The sequence below is a fragment of the Peromyscus maniculatus genome, chromosome 22 (genome assembly GCF_049852395.1).
Source record: "Peromyscus maniculatus bairdii isolate BWxNUB_F1_BW_parent chromosome 22, HU_Pman_BW_mat_3.1, whole genome shotgun sequence".
NCBI classification, from domain to species: Eukaryota; Metazoa; Chordata; class Mammalia; order Rodentia; family Cricetidae; genus Peromyscus; species Peromyscus maniculatus.
Window position 1 is genome coordinate 9,152,050 of NC_134873.1, and position 17,358 is coordinate 9,169,407.

Below are 17,358 nucleotides of genomic sequence, written 5' to 3' on the forward strand. Positions count from 1 at the left end.
CTCACAACCATCTCTAGTGGGATCTGATGCCCTCTTCTGGCATAAAGTTGTACATGCAGATAAAGTACTCATATACATAAATAAATAATGAGCCATGGCGTTTCTGTGATCTCCCTACAGCAACACCTGAATGAGCCGGGACACAGGCTGTCTCACATGGCACGGAGGGCACCACGGGGCACAGGCTGTCTCACAGCACAGAGGGCACCACGGGGCACAGGCGGGCAAGAAGACCGAAGCGTGCCAGCAGCAGAGGGCCTGGTGGGCAGCAGGGGTGGCGGGCTGGCTGCGTGAGTATCAGCTGAATAGAACAGCAGGCAGCTCGTTCCCACTCCTGGAACCTTCCACGAGGGACCTAGACAGCCCCTGGCTCAGGAGGTTGACAGTGAGGGACAAGTCTGTCACTATTGAAAACTGCTGAGGCCCCAATGGAAGAGCCGGGGACTGTGGTGGGTCACCCACCCGTGCAAGTGGAGGTCAGAGGTGGGTGTAGCCAGGACTCTTTCCCGGTCACTTTCTGTCTTCCTTTGAGACAGGGCGAACCTGCGGCCTGCTCACTCGGCTGGGCTTGCCAGCAAGTCCCAGGGACCTCCGTCCCCGGCAGGGATGACAAGTGTGCACCTCCACGCCTTGCTCTCATAGGGCCTGGGAGTCGGACTCAGGTCCCTCCCCATGCTTCCTCAGTAGGCACCTTACCCACCGAGCTACTCCCCAGGCCCCATGTCTATCTGTCTGTCTGCCTTTCTTTTTAAATTTGAGACAGGGTCTCACTATGCAGCCCCAGCTGGCCTGGAACTCACAGAGATCCTCTTGTCTCTGCCTCCTGAGTTCGGGGATTAAAAGTGTGCGCCACCACACCTGGCCCAAATTTTGTTTTTAAGGATTATATTTATCATGCCAGATGTGTGTGTGTGCGTGTTTGTGTGCATGTGTGTGCATGTGCGCGTGTGCGCGTGTGCGTGTGCGTGCGTGTGTGTGTGCGTGCATGTGTGTGTGTGTGCGCGTGTGTGTGTGTGTGCGCGTGCGTGCATGTGTGTGTGTGCGTGCGTGCGTGCGTGTGTGTGTGCATGTGTGTGCATGTGTGTGTGTGCATGTGTGTGTGTGCGCGTGCGTGCATGTGTGTGCATGTGTGTGTGTGCGTGTGTGTGTGCGCGTGCGTGTGTGTGCGTGTGTGTGTGTGCGCGCGCGTGCGTGTGTGTGCATGTGTGTGTGCGTGCGTGCGTGTGCGTGCATGTGTGTGCGTGCATGCGTGTGTGTGTGTGTGCGCGTGTGTGTGTGTGTGCGCGCGTGCGTGCGTGCGTGCGTGTGTGTGTGTGTGTGTGTGTGTGTGTGTGTGTGTGTGTAGGGTGCCACTCTTCAACCCAGTGCTTGGGAGGATGAAGCAGGAAGATGGTGAGTAGGAGGCTAGCCTGGGGTAATGGTGAGATGTGTCTCCCCCCAAACAATGAAAAGGAACTACACCTATCAACATTTCCCACAGAATTTAGAGTGGAACAATTAAGTCTATGTATTCTCTCTTTTAAAAATAATTGGCCCATTACCGTTCACCATTAAGAGTATTTAAAATAAAGAAAAGCTATCTTTTCTAGTTATCAGAAAACTAGAGGACTTCAACATTTACATCTGTGCAGATCTCCTCCATCTCAGGTTCCAGAGGTGGCGAGGCCCCTGCTCTGCACCCCGCCTGCTCTCCCAGTTTAGAGGGACAGTGTCAAAAGAAACCTGTCCTCACGGAAGTAAACAGCTGGACAAGGAGGCCCTCCTTGTCCCAGCTCACTGTGAATCCCTCTACTTGACACCACACTCAGACTCAGGACAGGCAGGTCTTTAAGATGTAGCTGTAACATGAAATCTTGATGCCACATCTGTGAGCTCCCCACACACAGTCAACATTTAAAATACATTCAGCATCTGGAGCAAGGGCAAAGTCAGGACCATCCACCCTCCCAGGAAAGCGGCGATACCTGGGCAGAACTCACGAGAAACATCAAAACTCTGCAAGTAGCAGAGAGTGTGCAGCAATTGGTTGGACCCCTCATCAAACAACAACGCTGTACGCAGCAAGAGAACCCCGAACATCTGACAGGGTACGGGGGTGTGGGGGTGTGTGGGGGTCCCTCAACACCAGCTGGCTCGTGGCTAGCCCACAGATTGCAGTGTTCACCACGACAAAGAATACAGACTTCACGGTGGCCCGGAAAGATCATCAACCAATAATAACTGCCACAACAGCAGACCCTGGGAGGACAGAGGGATGATGGGGCAGCTAGAGCTTCCCAGAGTGATGCTGAAAATACCCTTTGCTACAGAAAACTATGAGGCATCCAAATAAGGAAGACTGAGTCTGCACACAGACAGAGTCAACAAGGCTATAAGAAGACAATATGTGGAGCTGGTGTGAATGTTAGCGTGTGTGAGTGTGGAAGCTGAGGTCCACAGCAGGACTTATGTTTTACGTTGCTCTTCCACTGTATTCAATGAAGTAGGCTCTCTCCATCAAACCCAGAGCTCACAGACATGGCTCATCCCTAGAGAGCTCACTCCAGGGACCCTGGAATCTCAGGTGTGCCTCCCCAGCACTCACATGCAGTTGGGATCCGAACTCAGGTCCTCATGCTTGACATTTAAGCACAGAGCCATCTCCCAATTGTTTTTTAAATAATTTAAAAAGAAGAAATCACAGACACAGGAAATGTTTGCAAATTATGTATCTGATGGGAATTTGTTTCTCCACATTCAGGAGCAGGAAGACACCAGCCTGGCTGAGCCGTAAGCGGACTGATCAAGTAACGCTCAACCACAGGGCAAGCGCTGGCTGTCCACTGCTCCCAGCCAGAAAGCACAGTCACCACCAGAGAGGCTCCACTACCCGGACGGAGAAAAAAAAAAAAGGTCGACAACTCCAAGTGTTGGCAAGGAAGCAACCCTTACCCCCGACAGGGCGGCTCAATGGACCGCTGGGAAATGGAAACAGACCGCACGGTAACCCCACTTGGAGGCGTTTCCCACCCCAGCCCCCACAGAAGGGAGACAGCACCTGACTGCACAGCCTGAGTTCTTCATGGTGTTCCCAGCCAAGGCCTCAGCCGGGGACACAAAGAACTGTGGACTCACATCAAGGGGTCTTGACCGCCACGTGCTGAGGGCAGGAAACCAGCCCCGGCCGGGGCAGCCACTGACTCCGCTTGAGAGCATCAAAACCACCACCACCACAGTGAACAGATCCACGGCTGCAGCACTGCAGGTGTGTTTTTTTGGGGGGCTGGGGGGATATGTGCCATGAGAATTCAGGAACCTACACACACATCAAGTCCTGCAGGGTTCGGCATCAGAGTGGGTGTGACTGTGTGGCAATTTAAAAACATGATAAAATATCAATAAATATCAAGAACAAACAGCTAGACACATGGGAGACTGAGGCAGAGGACTGTGGATTTGAGGTCATCCTACACTACAGGGGAAGTTCTGGACCAGCCTGGGCTACACAGCAAGACCCTCTCTTAATTCTCCTTTCCCCCCAAACCCCCGAAGCCCAAATCGGAGCTTTATGTGAGGCAGGTGAGCGGTGTCAGGAGGCTGTGTCCCTGCACAGGACAGCGCATCCTCTCGTTGGGGCAGGCCCCTGGGAGGCGCCAGTGAGAACGGAATGACTGGGACAGCAGCAGCGCCTCCAGCAGGGGCTGTGCTCCCCAGCACCCTCAGGGCCTTGACTTTCCCAGTGCGGGAGTGGGGCGAAGGGGCCAGCACACTGCCTGCCGTCTCTGTCCCTCCGCAGGACCCCGACCTGGTCCCTCCTACCTGCGTGGTGGATGCCGAGGCTGCAGGGCTGCAGGGCTACCCGCCGGCTGCAGGGCTGCAGGGCTACCCGCCGGCTGCAGGGCTACCCGCCGGCTGCAGAGCTACCCGCCCGCCGGCTGCAGGACTACCCGCCGGCTGCAGAGTTACCCGCCCGCCGGCTGCAGGACTACCCGCCGGCTGCAGGACTACCCGCCTGCCGGCTGTAGGGCTACCCGCCCGCCAGCTGCAGTACTACCCGCCGGTTGCAGGACTACCCGCCGGCTGCAGGACTACCCGCCGGCTGCAGGACTACCCGCCTGCCGGCTGCAGGGCTACCCGCCGGCTGCAGAGCTACCCGCCCGCCGGCTGCAGGGCTACCCGCCCGCCGGCTGCAGGGCTACCCGCCCGCCGGCTGCAGGGCTACCCGCCCGCCGGCTGCAGTACTACCCGCCGGTTGCAGGACTACCCGCCGGCTGCAGGACTACCCGCCGGCTGCAGGACTACCCGCCTGCCGGCTGCAGGGCTACCCGCCGGCTGCAGGGCTACCTGCCCGCCGGCTGCAGGGCTACCCGCAGGCTGCAGGGCCTTGGTACATACCGTGGCTGGCGAGGAGCGCGCAGTGTGGGCCAGGGAGTGTCTCGCGCTGTCCATGCCCCCATGGATGAGGTAGGCTCCCGCGCCAGACACGATGGGGGTCCCTGCGACATCCATGGTGATGCCCACCATGCCGTGGGAGGGGACTGCCGGTGGGGAGGAGGCCGCCACTGTCACCTGAGCGCCACTCGGGGTCTCAAAGTAAGATGCTGCACTGCTGGGGGCATAGAGCTGAGGGTCTGGGTTGTAGGCATAGGCCGCTCGGCTGTGGGAGAGAGCCATCATTTTATAGCAAATAAGAGAGCGAAGGGAAGAAAGAAGACGCGGAGCTGGAGGGCTCGCCGCCGCTGCTGCCGAGGACCCAGGTTCGGTCCCAGCACCCCCTTGTCACTCCAGCTCCAGGGCCCCTAATGCTCCCTGCTGGTCTCGATGGGCACTGCACTCACGTGCACTCAGGCACATCCACAGGCACACACAGTGTATACATCCTCACTACACACAAATGCACACACACAAAAGAGGGATAGAAGAAAGAAAATTCTAGAAAGTTCCAGAACATCTTAAAAATTGGAAAATAAGCTTTGTAAATGGCCCAGAGGGAAAGTTCACAGGCCATTGCTCTCTAGGGGACTGTGGCTTTGGTTTGATATTTTTATCGAGTTTTCTAGAAGCCAATAGCACCAAGGCCCGTGGTTCTGAACTCGGACCCCAGGACAGGGAGGGACATGACAGTGTGGACGTGCTCAAACGCTTCCACGAAAGTCCCACAGAGAGCAGGGGAGTCCAGAGTCTGTGGGGACCAGGGCCCCACGGGAACACGTACATGGCTCCGTTGGCGTAGACTGCGTCTCCACCCTCCACGTACTGCACCTGTGCGGGGTACACATGCTGCACCTGTAACACAAGTGGGTGCCCGTCACACAGGGCCTTGCTGGTGGGGGATGCAGCTCGAGTTCATGGGCATGGAGCTTAGTGACTTATGTAGTCCCTAAGTATCCATTTATTTATCTCTGAGGCAGCCTCATACAGCCCGGGCTGGCCCTGAACTATGTAGCTGAGGATGACCTTGAACTCCTGACCCTCCAGCTCCTAAGTGCGGTGCTGTGCCTGGTTTAGGTGTCAGCTAAGCAGCTTCTGCTCCATGCGGGTGGGACCAGGGACCAGGCTGCCCTGGAGGAAAGCTACCTGTTTCAGTTATGGAAGGAGGGTGTGTGGTCCCCAGGAGGGGTGGGAAAGATGGGGGCCAGGCTGGAAACAAAGGCAAACCTGCTCCAGCACCTGTGATACCACCCCCACCCACATCCCACCTCCACCCCACCACCCCACCCCTGCCCACATCCCTCCTCCCATCTCCCCCCATTGCCCCACCCCCACCCACATCCCACCTCCACCCCACCACCCCACCCACCTCCCACCCCACCGCCATGGCCTCCACCCCCACCCCCACGTGGCAGGCAGCTCAGCCCCTAGCAGATGCATATACTGGATGTCCAGTGTGTTGTGGCCCAAACTTCAACCTCTCCTCAGCCAGTCTGTGGGACGCCATCTCAGAGGTCTTGGTGATGGCCTTCTGGGGTCCCAGACTACAGTGGCCCACCCCCAACTTGAGTGCTCTGAGATCTGTGTGGAGCCCCCAAGGAGAGGAAGCCTGGACCCAACAGGAGACAGCCCAGTGGCAGGCGTGCGCCAGATGAAGTGTGGCCCTAATTAGTCTTAACAACAGAAACCCGGGGTCAGATACTGGGGTGAAAGCTGAAAGATCAGAGCAGCAGCCACCAGAGACTTCTTACCTCTCCTAAACCTCAGACTGCATGGGCTGGGTCCTATGGGTTCTATGGATCCTCAGACTGAATGGTGGAGATCCTGTCTCCACCTCCCTAGTGCTGGGATTAAAGGTGTGTACCACCCCCCCACCCCCCACCCCCACCTCCACTGCCCGCTCTGTTTCTCTTTTAGACTGGCTCAATCCCTTAGAGCCCCTGGCGCTTTCTGGGGACCCTGTAAACCTTCCCTGGTCTTCCGACAGTCACCCAGGCATCTCTCTCAGGAGCAAAGGCAACTTAGCCCTAGGACTCCTCCCCACCCCCCACCCCCCACCCCGCCTTTGGTTTCTTCAGACAGGGTTTCTCTGTGTGGCCCTGGCTGTCCTGGATCTTCCTCTGTAGACCAGGCTGGACTCAAACTCACAGAGATTTATCTGCCTCTGCTTCCCAAGTGCTGGGATTAAAGGCGTGAGCCACTACTGCCTGGCAAAACCTGTGCCTTTTTGTAAATAAAGTTTTATTGGCACTCTGTCCCTTCCTCACACATCACTCTGGCTGTTACAGAACTTGCAGTGGAGAAACTGCTTCCCTTCACTTGTTGCATGTGTCTTGGTAAGTGAATTTTTTCTTTCAACAGAGCTTCCAGAACGTCCTGGTGACTGTAGACACTAGCGACGGCAGGAAACAGCTCGTAGGCCAGAGGCTGCTCACAGCTACTAGGTGCCCAAGGGGTGTCTTTACCTGTGGTGGCACTGGTTGGACTCTGGGGAGGGTGAGTGGCTGCATCGGTGCCCCCTTGGGAGTTGAGCCCGCGGCTTGGACCAGAACCCTCTGCAACAGACAATGGGACAATCAGACCCACTGGAGATCAGCACTGGGGAAGACCCACTGGAGACCACGGGGCTTGGCTGTCCCACTCCTACTGCAGTAGCACACAGGGCCACGGGGATGCAGACACAGGGACCCACGGGGATGCAGACACAGGGCCCACGGGGATGCAGACACAGGGCCACGGGGATGCAGGCACAGGGCCACGGGGATGCAGACACAGGGACCCACGGGGATGCAGACACAGCCACTGGGATGCAGGCACAGGGCCACGGGGATGCAGACACAGGACCACGGGGATGCAGACACAGGGCCACGGGGATGCAGGCACAGGGCCACGGGGATGCAGACACAGGGACCCGGGGATGCAGACACAGGGACCCACGGGGATGCAGGTACAGTCAGGTGCAAAGCCACATACACACGGGCATTCATGGGAACACTCCATTGGGAATATGAAGTTCAGGCCCAGGAGCTAGGGTCAGGAGGAGGGTCATCTCCTGCAGGGGTCCCTGTCCCTCCTCTGTCCCTTACTGGCCAGAGCAGTATCTTGGCTGTTTTGGATGTAGGAAGCAGACCGGATGTGGGGCAGAGGTAGCAGCAGGGAGGGGAACACAGGGGGCTGTGATTCCCCCACTTTTTAAGTGCTGCTGAGAGACTGAGAGAGGGCACGTTGCCCTCTAGTGTTCATGGATGTCACTGCACGCCAAGCCAGGTCCTGTCATGACTGCCTGGGCCAGTGGGTAAGGGACCAACCATTGTGAGCTACAGCCAGATCAGCACCACTGGGGCGCAGGCCACCGCAGGGACCCCAACACATGACTGTAGACACGCTGTGGCGTCTGTCCTCACACTTGAGAAAGCGGGGACCCCGTCACAGCATGGAGAGACCTTGAGGACAGACGTGGGGCTCCAGGACAGGAGAACCTAGAGACAGGAAGTCGATCAGGACAGGGAAGGGACGCACAGCTGCTGAGGGGGATAGACTGGGGGGGGGGAGCGATGGAATGTTCTGGAACTAGAGAGAAAGGATGCCTGAATTCCGTGACTACAATAAAAACCAGTCTGCTTTCACGTGGCTCATTTTATATTGTGCCAATCCCACCTCAATTAAAGGGTGAGGGGGCGGGGCTGGAGAGACGCTAAGAGCAGCAGTTAAGAGCACTGGCCGCTCTTCCTGAGGACCTGAGTTCAATTTCCAACAACCACATGGTGGCTCACAACCATCTGTAATGGGGTCTGATGCCCTCTCTGGCATTCAACGTGCATGCAGACAGAGCACTCACACATACAATAAATAAATAAATCTAAAAAAAAAAAAAAAAAGAGTAATTAGGAAGGGCTGTGAAAATGGCCCTGGGTAGGAGCCCTTTCTGTACAAGCTGAGGACATGAGTCCGAATCCTAGAACCCACACAAAAGCCCGTGGCTTCGAGTCCCTGTGACCGCAGCACCCAGGAGGCAGAGACAACAGGTCACGGGGCTGTGGCTGCCAGCGTCGCTCGCTCCGAGAGACCATGTTTCGGCAGGATAAGGTAGAGAGGGAAAGAGGCCTCCCGCCCTCTCCCTGGCAACCACACACTACACCCAGGTGTGTGTCCACGTACAGCACACCCCTCACCGTGGTGGCACACACCTGTGACTCCAGCACACAGGAAGCCAAGGCAGGGGAATTAGCTGCGAATCTGAAACCAGTCTGTGCTACAGAGTGAGAACTCATTCAAGATAGAAAGATAGATGGATGGGTGGATGGATGGGCGGACGGACGGACGGACGGACGGACGGACGGACAGACAGACAGACAGACAGATAGATGATAGATAGATAGATGATAGATAGATAGATAGATAGATAGATAGATAAGTGTGGTGGGGCTGTAGCCTGACTAACATGAACGGCACCCTGGCTACCATTTCCAGCACCACATAAATGAGGCTCAGGCTCCATCAGATCCTGTCTCAAAACCCCAAAAAACTACAAATATTAGGGTTAGGTTGGGTGTGATGAATATCAGCAACCCCAGCCTTCAGGGAAGGAGAAGGTAAGGCTGAGGCAGGAGGAGGGAGTGGAGGGGATGGAGGAGAAGGGGATGGAGGAGGAGGAGATGGAGGAGGAGGAGATGGAGGAGGAGGAGGAGATGGAGGAGGAGGAGATGGAGGAGGAGGAGATGGAGGAGAAGAAAGGTGGAGGAAAGTAGAAAGGAGGAGAGGAGGTGCCATCCTAAGAATTCTGTCCACATCTGTGTTTTTCAGGGTTCCTTTGGTGGCACCTTTCAAACACCAGGGAGAGCGGGGGGGAAAGGCACACGCGGCGGGCACAGTCACCTGTGGGGAGGCTGGCACGGGCTGGGCTGCAGGTCGCAGAGTCACTGATGCTGGCGAATCTGCTCCGCCCTCGGAGTTCTGCATGCTCGGACCTAGAGTGGAAGAGAGCCGTGGTGAGGAGGCGACCACATACCCTGGGATCCCCGGGCACCAAACTCTGCAGTTGCTTCTAAACCAGAGTTGAAGCTGAGGGACCCTGGCCACTGAGGCCGGGAGACAGCTCCATGGATAGAGCACCTGCCGCACAAACAGTGAGGACCTGAGTTCAAATCCTCAGAGTCCATGTACTAAACAGGCCTGGGGTTTGCGCCTTCCCCCCTCCGGGCCATCTACGCTGCCCTACAGCCTTTCTTGTTCCTGTGGCCTCCAGGCAACCCTGAGCCTCCCGCCAAACTCAATCGCAGGGTCTCCCCCAGGCAAGCCTCGGTCCGCATTTGCTGCCCCCTCTACCGAGTTCTGCGGTGCTGGCGCCTCCACCTTGCCTGCCTAAAGTCGTTTATTTATTTTTTATTTTAAAAAGTTTTATTTATTTAACGCGCGTGGGCGTTTGCCTACATGTGTGTGCGCACCACGCCGAGTTGGGTGTGAACGGAACCAGGTTCTCTTGGAGAGCAGACAGCGCTCGTAACCGCTGAGCCGTCTCTCAGCCCCTAATGCCTTTTTGTTTGTTTGTTGTTTAAAGACACACAGGTTAAAAGAGTGTGCCCCCAAGATGCCAGGGATGAGCCCGCCTGCGCTGCCCAGGGCGAGCACTAGATGGCGCCAGAACCACGCAGTGCAGGGGGCACAGCGGCGTTGGACCGAGGTGGAGGCTGGAGCATGAGGCGGACAAGACAAGGCGTCTGAAGCCAGCCTGGGCCATATCAGACCCTTGGCTACGAGAGCAAAACAGAAATATTTTGTAAGAAAAATCTCTTGTATATACATACGCAGGAATGAGTAAGGAGTGATGAACGAATCCAGCCTTTGAAGCCGAGGGCTCAGTCAGCAAAGTGTTCCCCTGAAGGTAGGAGGACCCGAGTTCGCACCCCAGAACCCTCTGAAAAGCTACCCACAGTGACCCAGCGATGGTGGGATGAATGCAAGGATGGGGTGGGGGTAGGGCTGTTCCTGGAGTTCACAAGCCAGCCTGGGCTACAAAGTGAGTTCCAGGCCAGCCTGGGCTACAGAGACTCTGTCAAACAAATGAAACTTGTCACCAGACTCCCAAAAATGTCTGAATGACTAACACCAGTTGCTTCCATGTCTGAGTAACAGACACCTCAGCGGCTCTCCAAAGAGGCCTACTGCGATCCCCTGTCCCTCCAGCTCCTGTCCTGTGTTCATCTGAGAGGCTCAGAGGCAAGTCTGAGCACAGCCCACCCAGGCGGCTGTCTTAGCCTGGCCAAGAACAAAAACTCCAGTGTTCTTCCTTAGAAAATGAATGAGAACTGCAGACTGTGAGAACCTTAGTTCGGAGCAAGGGTCTCCTGCAGCCCAAGCTGGCCTCAAACCCTATGTAGGCGGGCGGTGGTGGCACGCCTTTAATCCCAGCACTCGGGAGGCAGAGGCAGGCGGATCTCTGTGAGTTCAAGGTCAGCCTGGACTACGGAGGGAGTTCTAGGAAAGCCAGGGCTACACAGGGAAACTCGGTCTTAGAAAAACCAAATCCCTATGTAGCTGAGGTTGACCAACTTCTGATCCTCCTGCCTCCACCTCCTGAGTGCTGGGGTGACAGGTGTGGGCCACAGCACCTGCTTTCTGTGGAGCGGGGACAGAAGCCGGGACAGAAGCTGGGACTTCACACCTCGATAACCTCACCCACTGGGCCCAGCCCTGTGGATGTGACTATTAGGAAACAAGGTATAAACATGGACCAGGTGTGGTGGCCACACCTTTGGTCCCAGCATGAGGAAGGGCTGAGGGTGGTGGGTCTCTGAGTTCCAGGGCGGCAGGGGGTGCTGTGAGTCTGTCTCAGATGACCAGCACGTGGGGTGGGGGATGGTAAATGGCCAGTGGGTTTGTCGTCTCTGTTTGCTATGGAGTTGCATGAGGCTTCCAGGAGGGAAGTTCTGTGGGCCCAGCACACAGGCGCCAGCCCTGAGGGACAAACGACGACGTCCTTGGCTCAGGCCGGGTCTTGCTCTGTCCCTGCACTCAGTGGATCCACACTGTATGTACTACCCTACTCACTCAGTAGCTGCCCAGGTTGTGGGGTTGGCTGTCAAGTACCCCAGAGCTGAAGTTCAAGTGACCCCGCCTCTCCTCCTTCTGCCTGAAGCCCAGGCCGAGTGATGCTGGTGCTGAGGACAGGCAGGGAGCGTCTGATTCCAGTGAAAATGTTAAAGGTTCCCACTTAAGGGAAGCACGCAGATGCATGCCAAGGTTGATAAGCTGTGAGTTAGGTGTGTTCGCATGTGTGTGCCTCTGCACGTGAGCCCACGTGCAAGCACAAAAGTGTATGTTCATGAGTGTGCTGCATGGGTACGTGTGTGTGCATGTGTATGTGTGTACGTGTGTGTGTGTGCATGTGTATGTGTGTACGTGTGTGTACATGTGTGTGCATGTGTATATGTGTATGTGTGTGTACGTGTGTGCATGTGTGCACGTGTGTGTGCATGTGTGTGTACGTGTGTATGTGTGTGTGTGTACGTGTGTGTGCATGTGTATGTGTGCACGTGTGTGTGTGTGTGTGTACATGTGTGTGTGTGTGTGTGTGTGTGTGTGTGTGTGTGTGTACGCGCCTGTGTGAGGGTTTGAGGGACCTCAGCAGCAATGGCACAAGCTGAGCTCGTCCTCCCGGGCCCTCAGCTTCTCTGCTGGTTCCTGTTCTTCCTCCTGAGGGGACCTGGCTCTCTCTGCCGGTCTTCACACACATTCCTCTCCAGTCGGGTCTCCAGTGAGGAGCCTGAGAGCAACCAAGAGCCAGAAGAGCTGAGCACCCTGTCATCCTGCCTCTCTGAGCCCAGATCATGGTTCCCTGGTGGCCCAGCTCTGCCACACACTGGCCAGTGGTCCAAGAGAAGAAGGCTGAAGTGCCCCCAGGCCAGTCCCGAATCCACCCTGTGATTGACCTTGAACTTGACCGAGTGCCGAGCGGAGCGGCTGGACCGCAGGTTGCAGTGGCCAGTAGTCGCCTGCTGTCTCCAGGCGACTCCAAGGGGCAGTGGCAGGCTGCAGTGAGCTGGCTGGGGCTGGACTGGCGCCAGGTGGATCTGCTGGGGAAGCGCCCTTTGTTTATAGGAAAACTCTCTGATTGCCTAGCAACCAGTGGGCAGGCAAGCAAGGGCGGGAGGCTGCGAGCCATTTCTGGGCTGGGTTCCTGGCTGCCCTGACTCACTGTGACCTTAAGCAATCTCTCTCTCTCTCTTTCTTCTCTCCCCACCCCTCTGTCCACCCGGCCAGGGAAGCTGTGGCCCCCATCACATCTTGTCACCTGGAATCAGGAGGATGGAGCCTGGCTGGTTAAGTTCTGCCTTGGGGGAAGTCAGTCCTCAGTTGGTCTTAGTATTGTCTTGGTGGCATCTGGATGGATGGCACCTGAGGCCACACCTACCAAGAATGCAATGCATTCCTGCTCTGGGTGAGAGGGGACAGATTCAGTCAGATGGACCCAGGATCCAGCTCCCCCACAGACCTGCCTCCGTGTCCCTGATCAAGCCCCCCTAATTCCCTGTGACCTGAGGTCTCGAGGAGCAGGTGGCCCAGGTGTGAGACTGGGCAATGGCGGCCCTGCTCAGCCTAGGGCCTGAAGGTGACACTGGCTTTTGGGGAGGTGGCCTTGCCAGGAAGTGTGTCTCCTTCCCACTGTGGACCTAGGCTTTTCTCTTTCCTCGGTTCTGTCCCCCACGCCCTTGAACCGATTCTAGCAAGTCTTCAGGTTGAGAGTGCTGAGCAGTGCCCACCCTGGGCTCATGTCCCGACAGTCACACGTGTCCCCAGGGAGGGCCAGGGTCCCTCAGGGACTGAACCACCCAAGGGAGACCGTCCAGGGTCAGGCCCACTCGGGGAGGCCAAGAGAATCAGCATTTCCGGGTCATCACCCAGCTGAGGCCAGAGGCCATGGAGACCCACACACTGAGGGGAGGGACAGGAGACAGATCTGAGAGCGGGTACCCCAGCCAATGTCCATACCAGGCACCCCATGATCTTCCCTTCAGCTGGGCTTTTGGGGTGCCTGACTCCACTTCTGTTTTGTTTCTTAGATTTTCGGAGACTGGGTCTCCAGGAGCCTTGAACTCACTGAGTGCTGAGGCTGACCTTGAACTCTTGACCCTCCAGGGCTGCAATGCCAGGTATGTGACACCCATCCCCACACCTGGCTCTTGGGGTGTTGGGGATGGAACTGCCCGTCTTTGGCATCAGTGGGGTTTCTGGTCGGAAGGTCAGCCATTTCCCCTGTGACCTCTCAGATCCCTTCCTTCTCCAGCCTACAGAGGCCTCAGTGGTCAAGGCACTTGCCAGCAGGCCTGACAACCCAGGTCCAATCCTCAGGGCCCACTGATGGCTGCAAGGTGTCTTTAGCATGTATGCTGTAGCCCCCCCCCCCCACACACACAGTAAATAAATAGAACAAACAGGCCGGGTAGTGGTGGCGCACATCTGTAATCCCAGCACTCAGGAGGCAGAGGCAGACAGATATCTGTGAGTTTGAGGATAGCCTGGGCTACAAAGTGAGTTCTAGGACAGCCAAGGCTACACGGAGAAACCTTGTCTCAAAAAACCAAATGTGTGTGTGTGTGTGTGTGTGTGTGTGTGTGTAAATATGTACACATGTATGTATGCAGATATGTTTCTAGCATGAGGAGGAGTCTTGGGAAGGAGCTGTGCCTGCAGAAGCTGAGTGACATTAAAATTTCAACGACTGTGGGAGGTTGGAATGCTGCAAATACTAGGCATAATTAGTTTATTTGGGGCTAGCCTTAGCCTCCTAAGTAGCCATTTCTTATCCCTCTGTATCAGACCTACCATCCAGACTAAAAGACTTTTGGGCTGCATCAACTTAACAGAAGAACCCCAATTCTCAGCAACTCAAAGGGAGAGTCATTAAGAACATCTTATCTCGTCTGAATGGAGAGCCACGTTTTTTTGTGTCAACATGGGGAATGTAAACTCACCCCTGGGTCAGGGTGCCCTGAGGCCACCATGTTGGTGACTGGGGGCTGGGGCAGGGCTGGAGGAGAGCGGGGTGCAGACGTGTCACACAGACGTGCTCCAGCACGCCCTCCCCACCCGACAAGGCTGGGCCACTCCAGGACGTGGCCATTCCCACCCGCCCCCTCCCTGTTGAGCTGGACCCTGGGTCGGGAAGCTGCATAGCCCTGGCTTTCACTGCACACAGAGCTCAGGGCACTGAGCGGAGGTGACTTCTGACCTTGCCCAATGGCTGGCCTGGCTACCTGCCAGGCCTCCGCCCTCAGTGCCACCACCCAAAGGGGACTCTTCTCCCAACCTGCTGCTTCCTACAAGCCCTGGTGCTGGAGTCCCTGCATCTCTGGGCTGGCTGGTGACTCAGTCTTGCTGTATACCCAATCCTGTCCCCAGGTCCCCAACACCAGCACGGTGGCAGCCACCTTAGGCAGGCCTGGCCTCTTTATGCCTGGGATGGCCACGCCCCCTTCTCCTCCCAGCTCCCTTTCTCTGTGGTGAGTCAGGGGATGGAGAGCCAGTGCAGGGTGGTGCAGGATAGCCCTTCCCAGCACAGACAAGGCAGTCCTAAGTGCCAGGTGTGGTGGTGTACACTTGCTGTCCCAGCACTGGGGAGGCTGAGGCAGGAGGATTGCTGTTTAAAGCCAGCACTGGCTACATAGTGAGAAACCATCTCAACAGAACACAAATGACCATGGGCGCCCCAGGCTAGCTGGAGAGGGGCAGAGGATGGAGGATGATGGCCTCTGAGAGGACATGGAATTTTGTGTCATAAGGAGTCTGCCCCAAGCCTGGGTGGGAGAGCTGCAACAGGACCCTTGGGGGGTCAGAGGTCAAGAGCCAAGGCGGCAGTGGGGTGGGGTAGGGGCAGCCAGTGGTCATGGGGAGCAGGATGGGGTCAGACTGGGCAAGCCTGCTAGGCAGAAGTGACAACCTGCTGACCCAGTGTGAGCACTGAGAGGCCGGATGAAGAACTGAGGGGCATGAGGCGGGACTGGTGAGCGGCTCTGGCTCCTGCTCCCACCCTGGCCTGAAGGAAAATAGTGACCTAAGTTGCTTACCTTGCAAGTTTCGAGAGCTCTGTGTGGAGGTGTACCTGTCATCCTAGCACTCAGGAGATAAGACAAGGAGGAACCCCATTCAGGGAGAGCCTGGGCTACATAGCGATGGCCAGGTCACCCCTGAGAGGAACAAAAGCCGTTCGGGGTATGGTGGCTCCTACTTGTCATCTCAACACCTGGAAGGCTGAGACAGGAGGATTTTATTCCTGCAAGGATTGTGAGTTCAAGGCCAGCCTGGGTTGCAGAGTGAGACCCTGGCTGGAAAACACTGGCTACTTCTGCAGAGGCCCTGGCTCAGTTCTCAGCACCCACATGGTGGCTCACAACTGTCTGTAACTCCAGTCCCAGGGGACCCAGGGCCCACTTCTGACCTCCTGGGGAACACACGTGTGCACAGACGTTCACTGTGTGCAGGCGAACACACACACAAAACACAATCTGTTAAATCTTAACAAAGGAAATAACGGGAGCTCCGAAAGTCAGCTCCTGTCACAGGAACTGTGAGTTAACTGAGTGAACGGTCCCAGGAGCCCAGCTGGCCAGGACACCCCATCTTGGCACCCATGAGGTTTTCTCAGAGCAGCACTGGCTTGCGGTTGGGCCATGAAGGCTTGTGAGGTATGGAAGGGCGGGCACCCCTGCATGCCCGCAGCTTCCCTGGGGACAGGGGTGCCCTGCCGACAGCCACAGGCCACGCATGTTCCCTCCTCACTGTCATCCTGTGTTCTTCCATCACACTGTCACCCTTGAGGGCAAAGACAGGACCCTTGTGGAGTCTGGGGCCCTGAGCTCAGCTTGCTCACCCCAGCCGGGCCCCTCCACAGCTTGGAGCCTTGGGCCCTGAAGCCTGGCCTTGCCAGGGGCAGCCTGCCTGGGGCCAACTGCCTGCTGCCACCTGGACTGACTCCTCCTGCTCACCTGGCTCCTGTCCCTCAGGCTTCTGCCCTGGTTCATCATCCCTTACTCTTGAACAACATCCTGATAGCAGCTGGGACAGCCAGGGGGAAGGTGGAGCAGGAGGCACTGTTGGGTCCCCCTGCCTGTGGGCGGTGACCACAGCTCACAGGTCTTCCTTTTTTCCTCACAGCATCTTCCGGGGCCTGAGACTGTGGCAGTGGGAAGGTCAGGGCTACCCGGTGACAAGGTCTCGGCTGCCCAAGCGGCACTTCCAGCCCACTGGGGCCCTCTCTGATCATGTGACTGCCGGTGATGGGGGGCCGGCTCTCTGGATGCACCCTGCTTCCCACACTTGCATCTGAGTAGAGCGACCAGAGTCCTGTGCGGAGACTCCCCCTGGACGCACACTGAGGACAAGGCCCTTGGAAATCACACAGGACCCCATCATCTGACATGGGGGCACTTTGCAACCCAGTGTCCACCCAAGTGGCAAAGCCTGACTTGGAAGGAGCATTTTCACAGGAAATTCAAAAACAGAAATCAGGCCCAGTGGAATGGCTCACCACTTCCCCAACCTGACTGCCTGAGTTCGTCCCCTGGGACCTGCATGATGGAAGGAGGGAGCCAACTCCCAAAAGCAGCCCCCTGGCCCACACAGGTGAGCTGTGGCATGCCCAGGTACACACACATACACATAGAGGCACCATAAACAGAAAATGTAAAACAACAACAATAATAATAATGTGTTGTTTGACTGTTCCGGTTAAGACAAGTCTCACACAGCCCAGGCTGGCCCCACACCCATGACATAGGGGAGGCTGGGTGCGAACTCCAGGTGCCTCTCCTCCACCTCCCAAGTGCTGGGGTGACTGGAGATCCCCAGCACACCCAGCCCACTAGATCCTAACCATGATATGTGATGTGGAGCTTATGGCTTGCCCTTTAGCTTTCTATCCAATGAGCTTGCTTCCGTTTTTTATAGGATGCT

At 56.7% G+C, this 17,358-nt stretch overlaps 1 protein-coding gene across 4 annotated transcripts in view; it reads right to left on the bottom strand.

Moving 5' to 3' along the window:
* The window catches only part of Rfx2 (regulatory factor X2), a 59,261-nt gene that overhangs the window by 20,244 nt on the left and 21,659 nt on the right, over nt 1-17,358 (bottom strand). For all 4 annotated transcript variants that reach the window (XM_006982272.4, XM_016000839.3, XM_076559297.1 and 1 more), the window contains exons 2-5: nt 9,286-9,377; nt 6,876-6,965; nt 5,195-5,265; nt 4,375-4,636 (exon numbers count right to left, since the gene is read on the bottom strand). In XM_006982272.4, coding sequence (XP_006982334.1) covers nt 4,375-4,636; nt 5,195-5,265; nt 6,876-6,965; nt 9,286-9,369 — 507 coding nt within the window. In that variant the 5' untranslated portion in view covers nt 9,370-9,377. The remainder of the gene's footprint in view (nt 1-4,374; nt 4,637-5,194; nt 5,266-6,875; nt 6,966-9,285; nt 9,378-17,358) is intronic.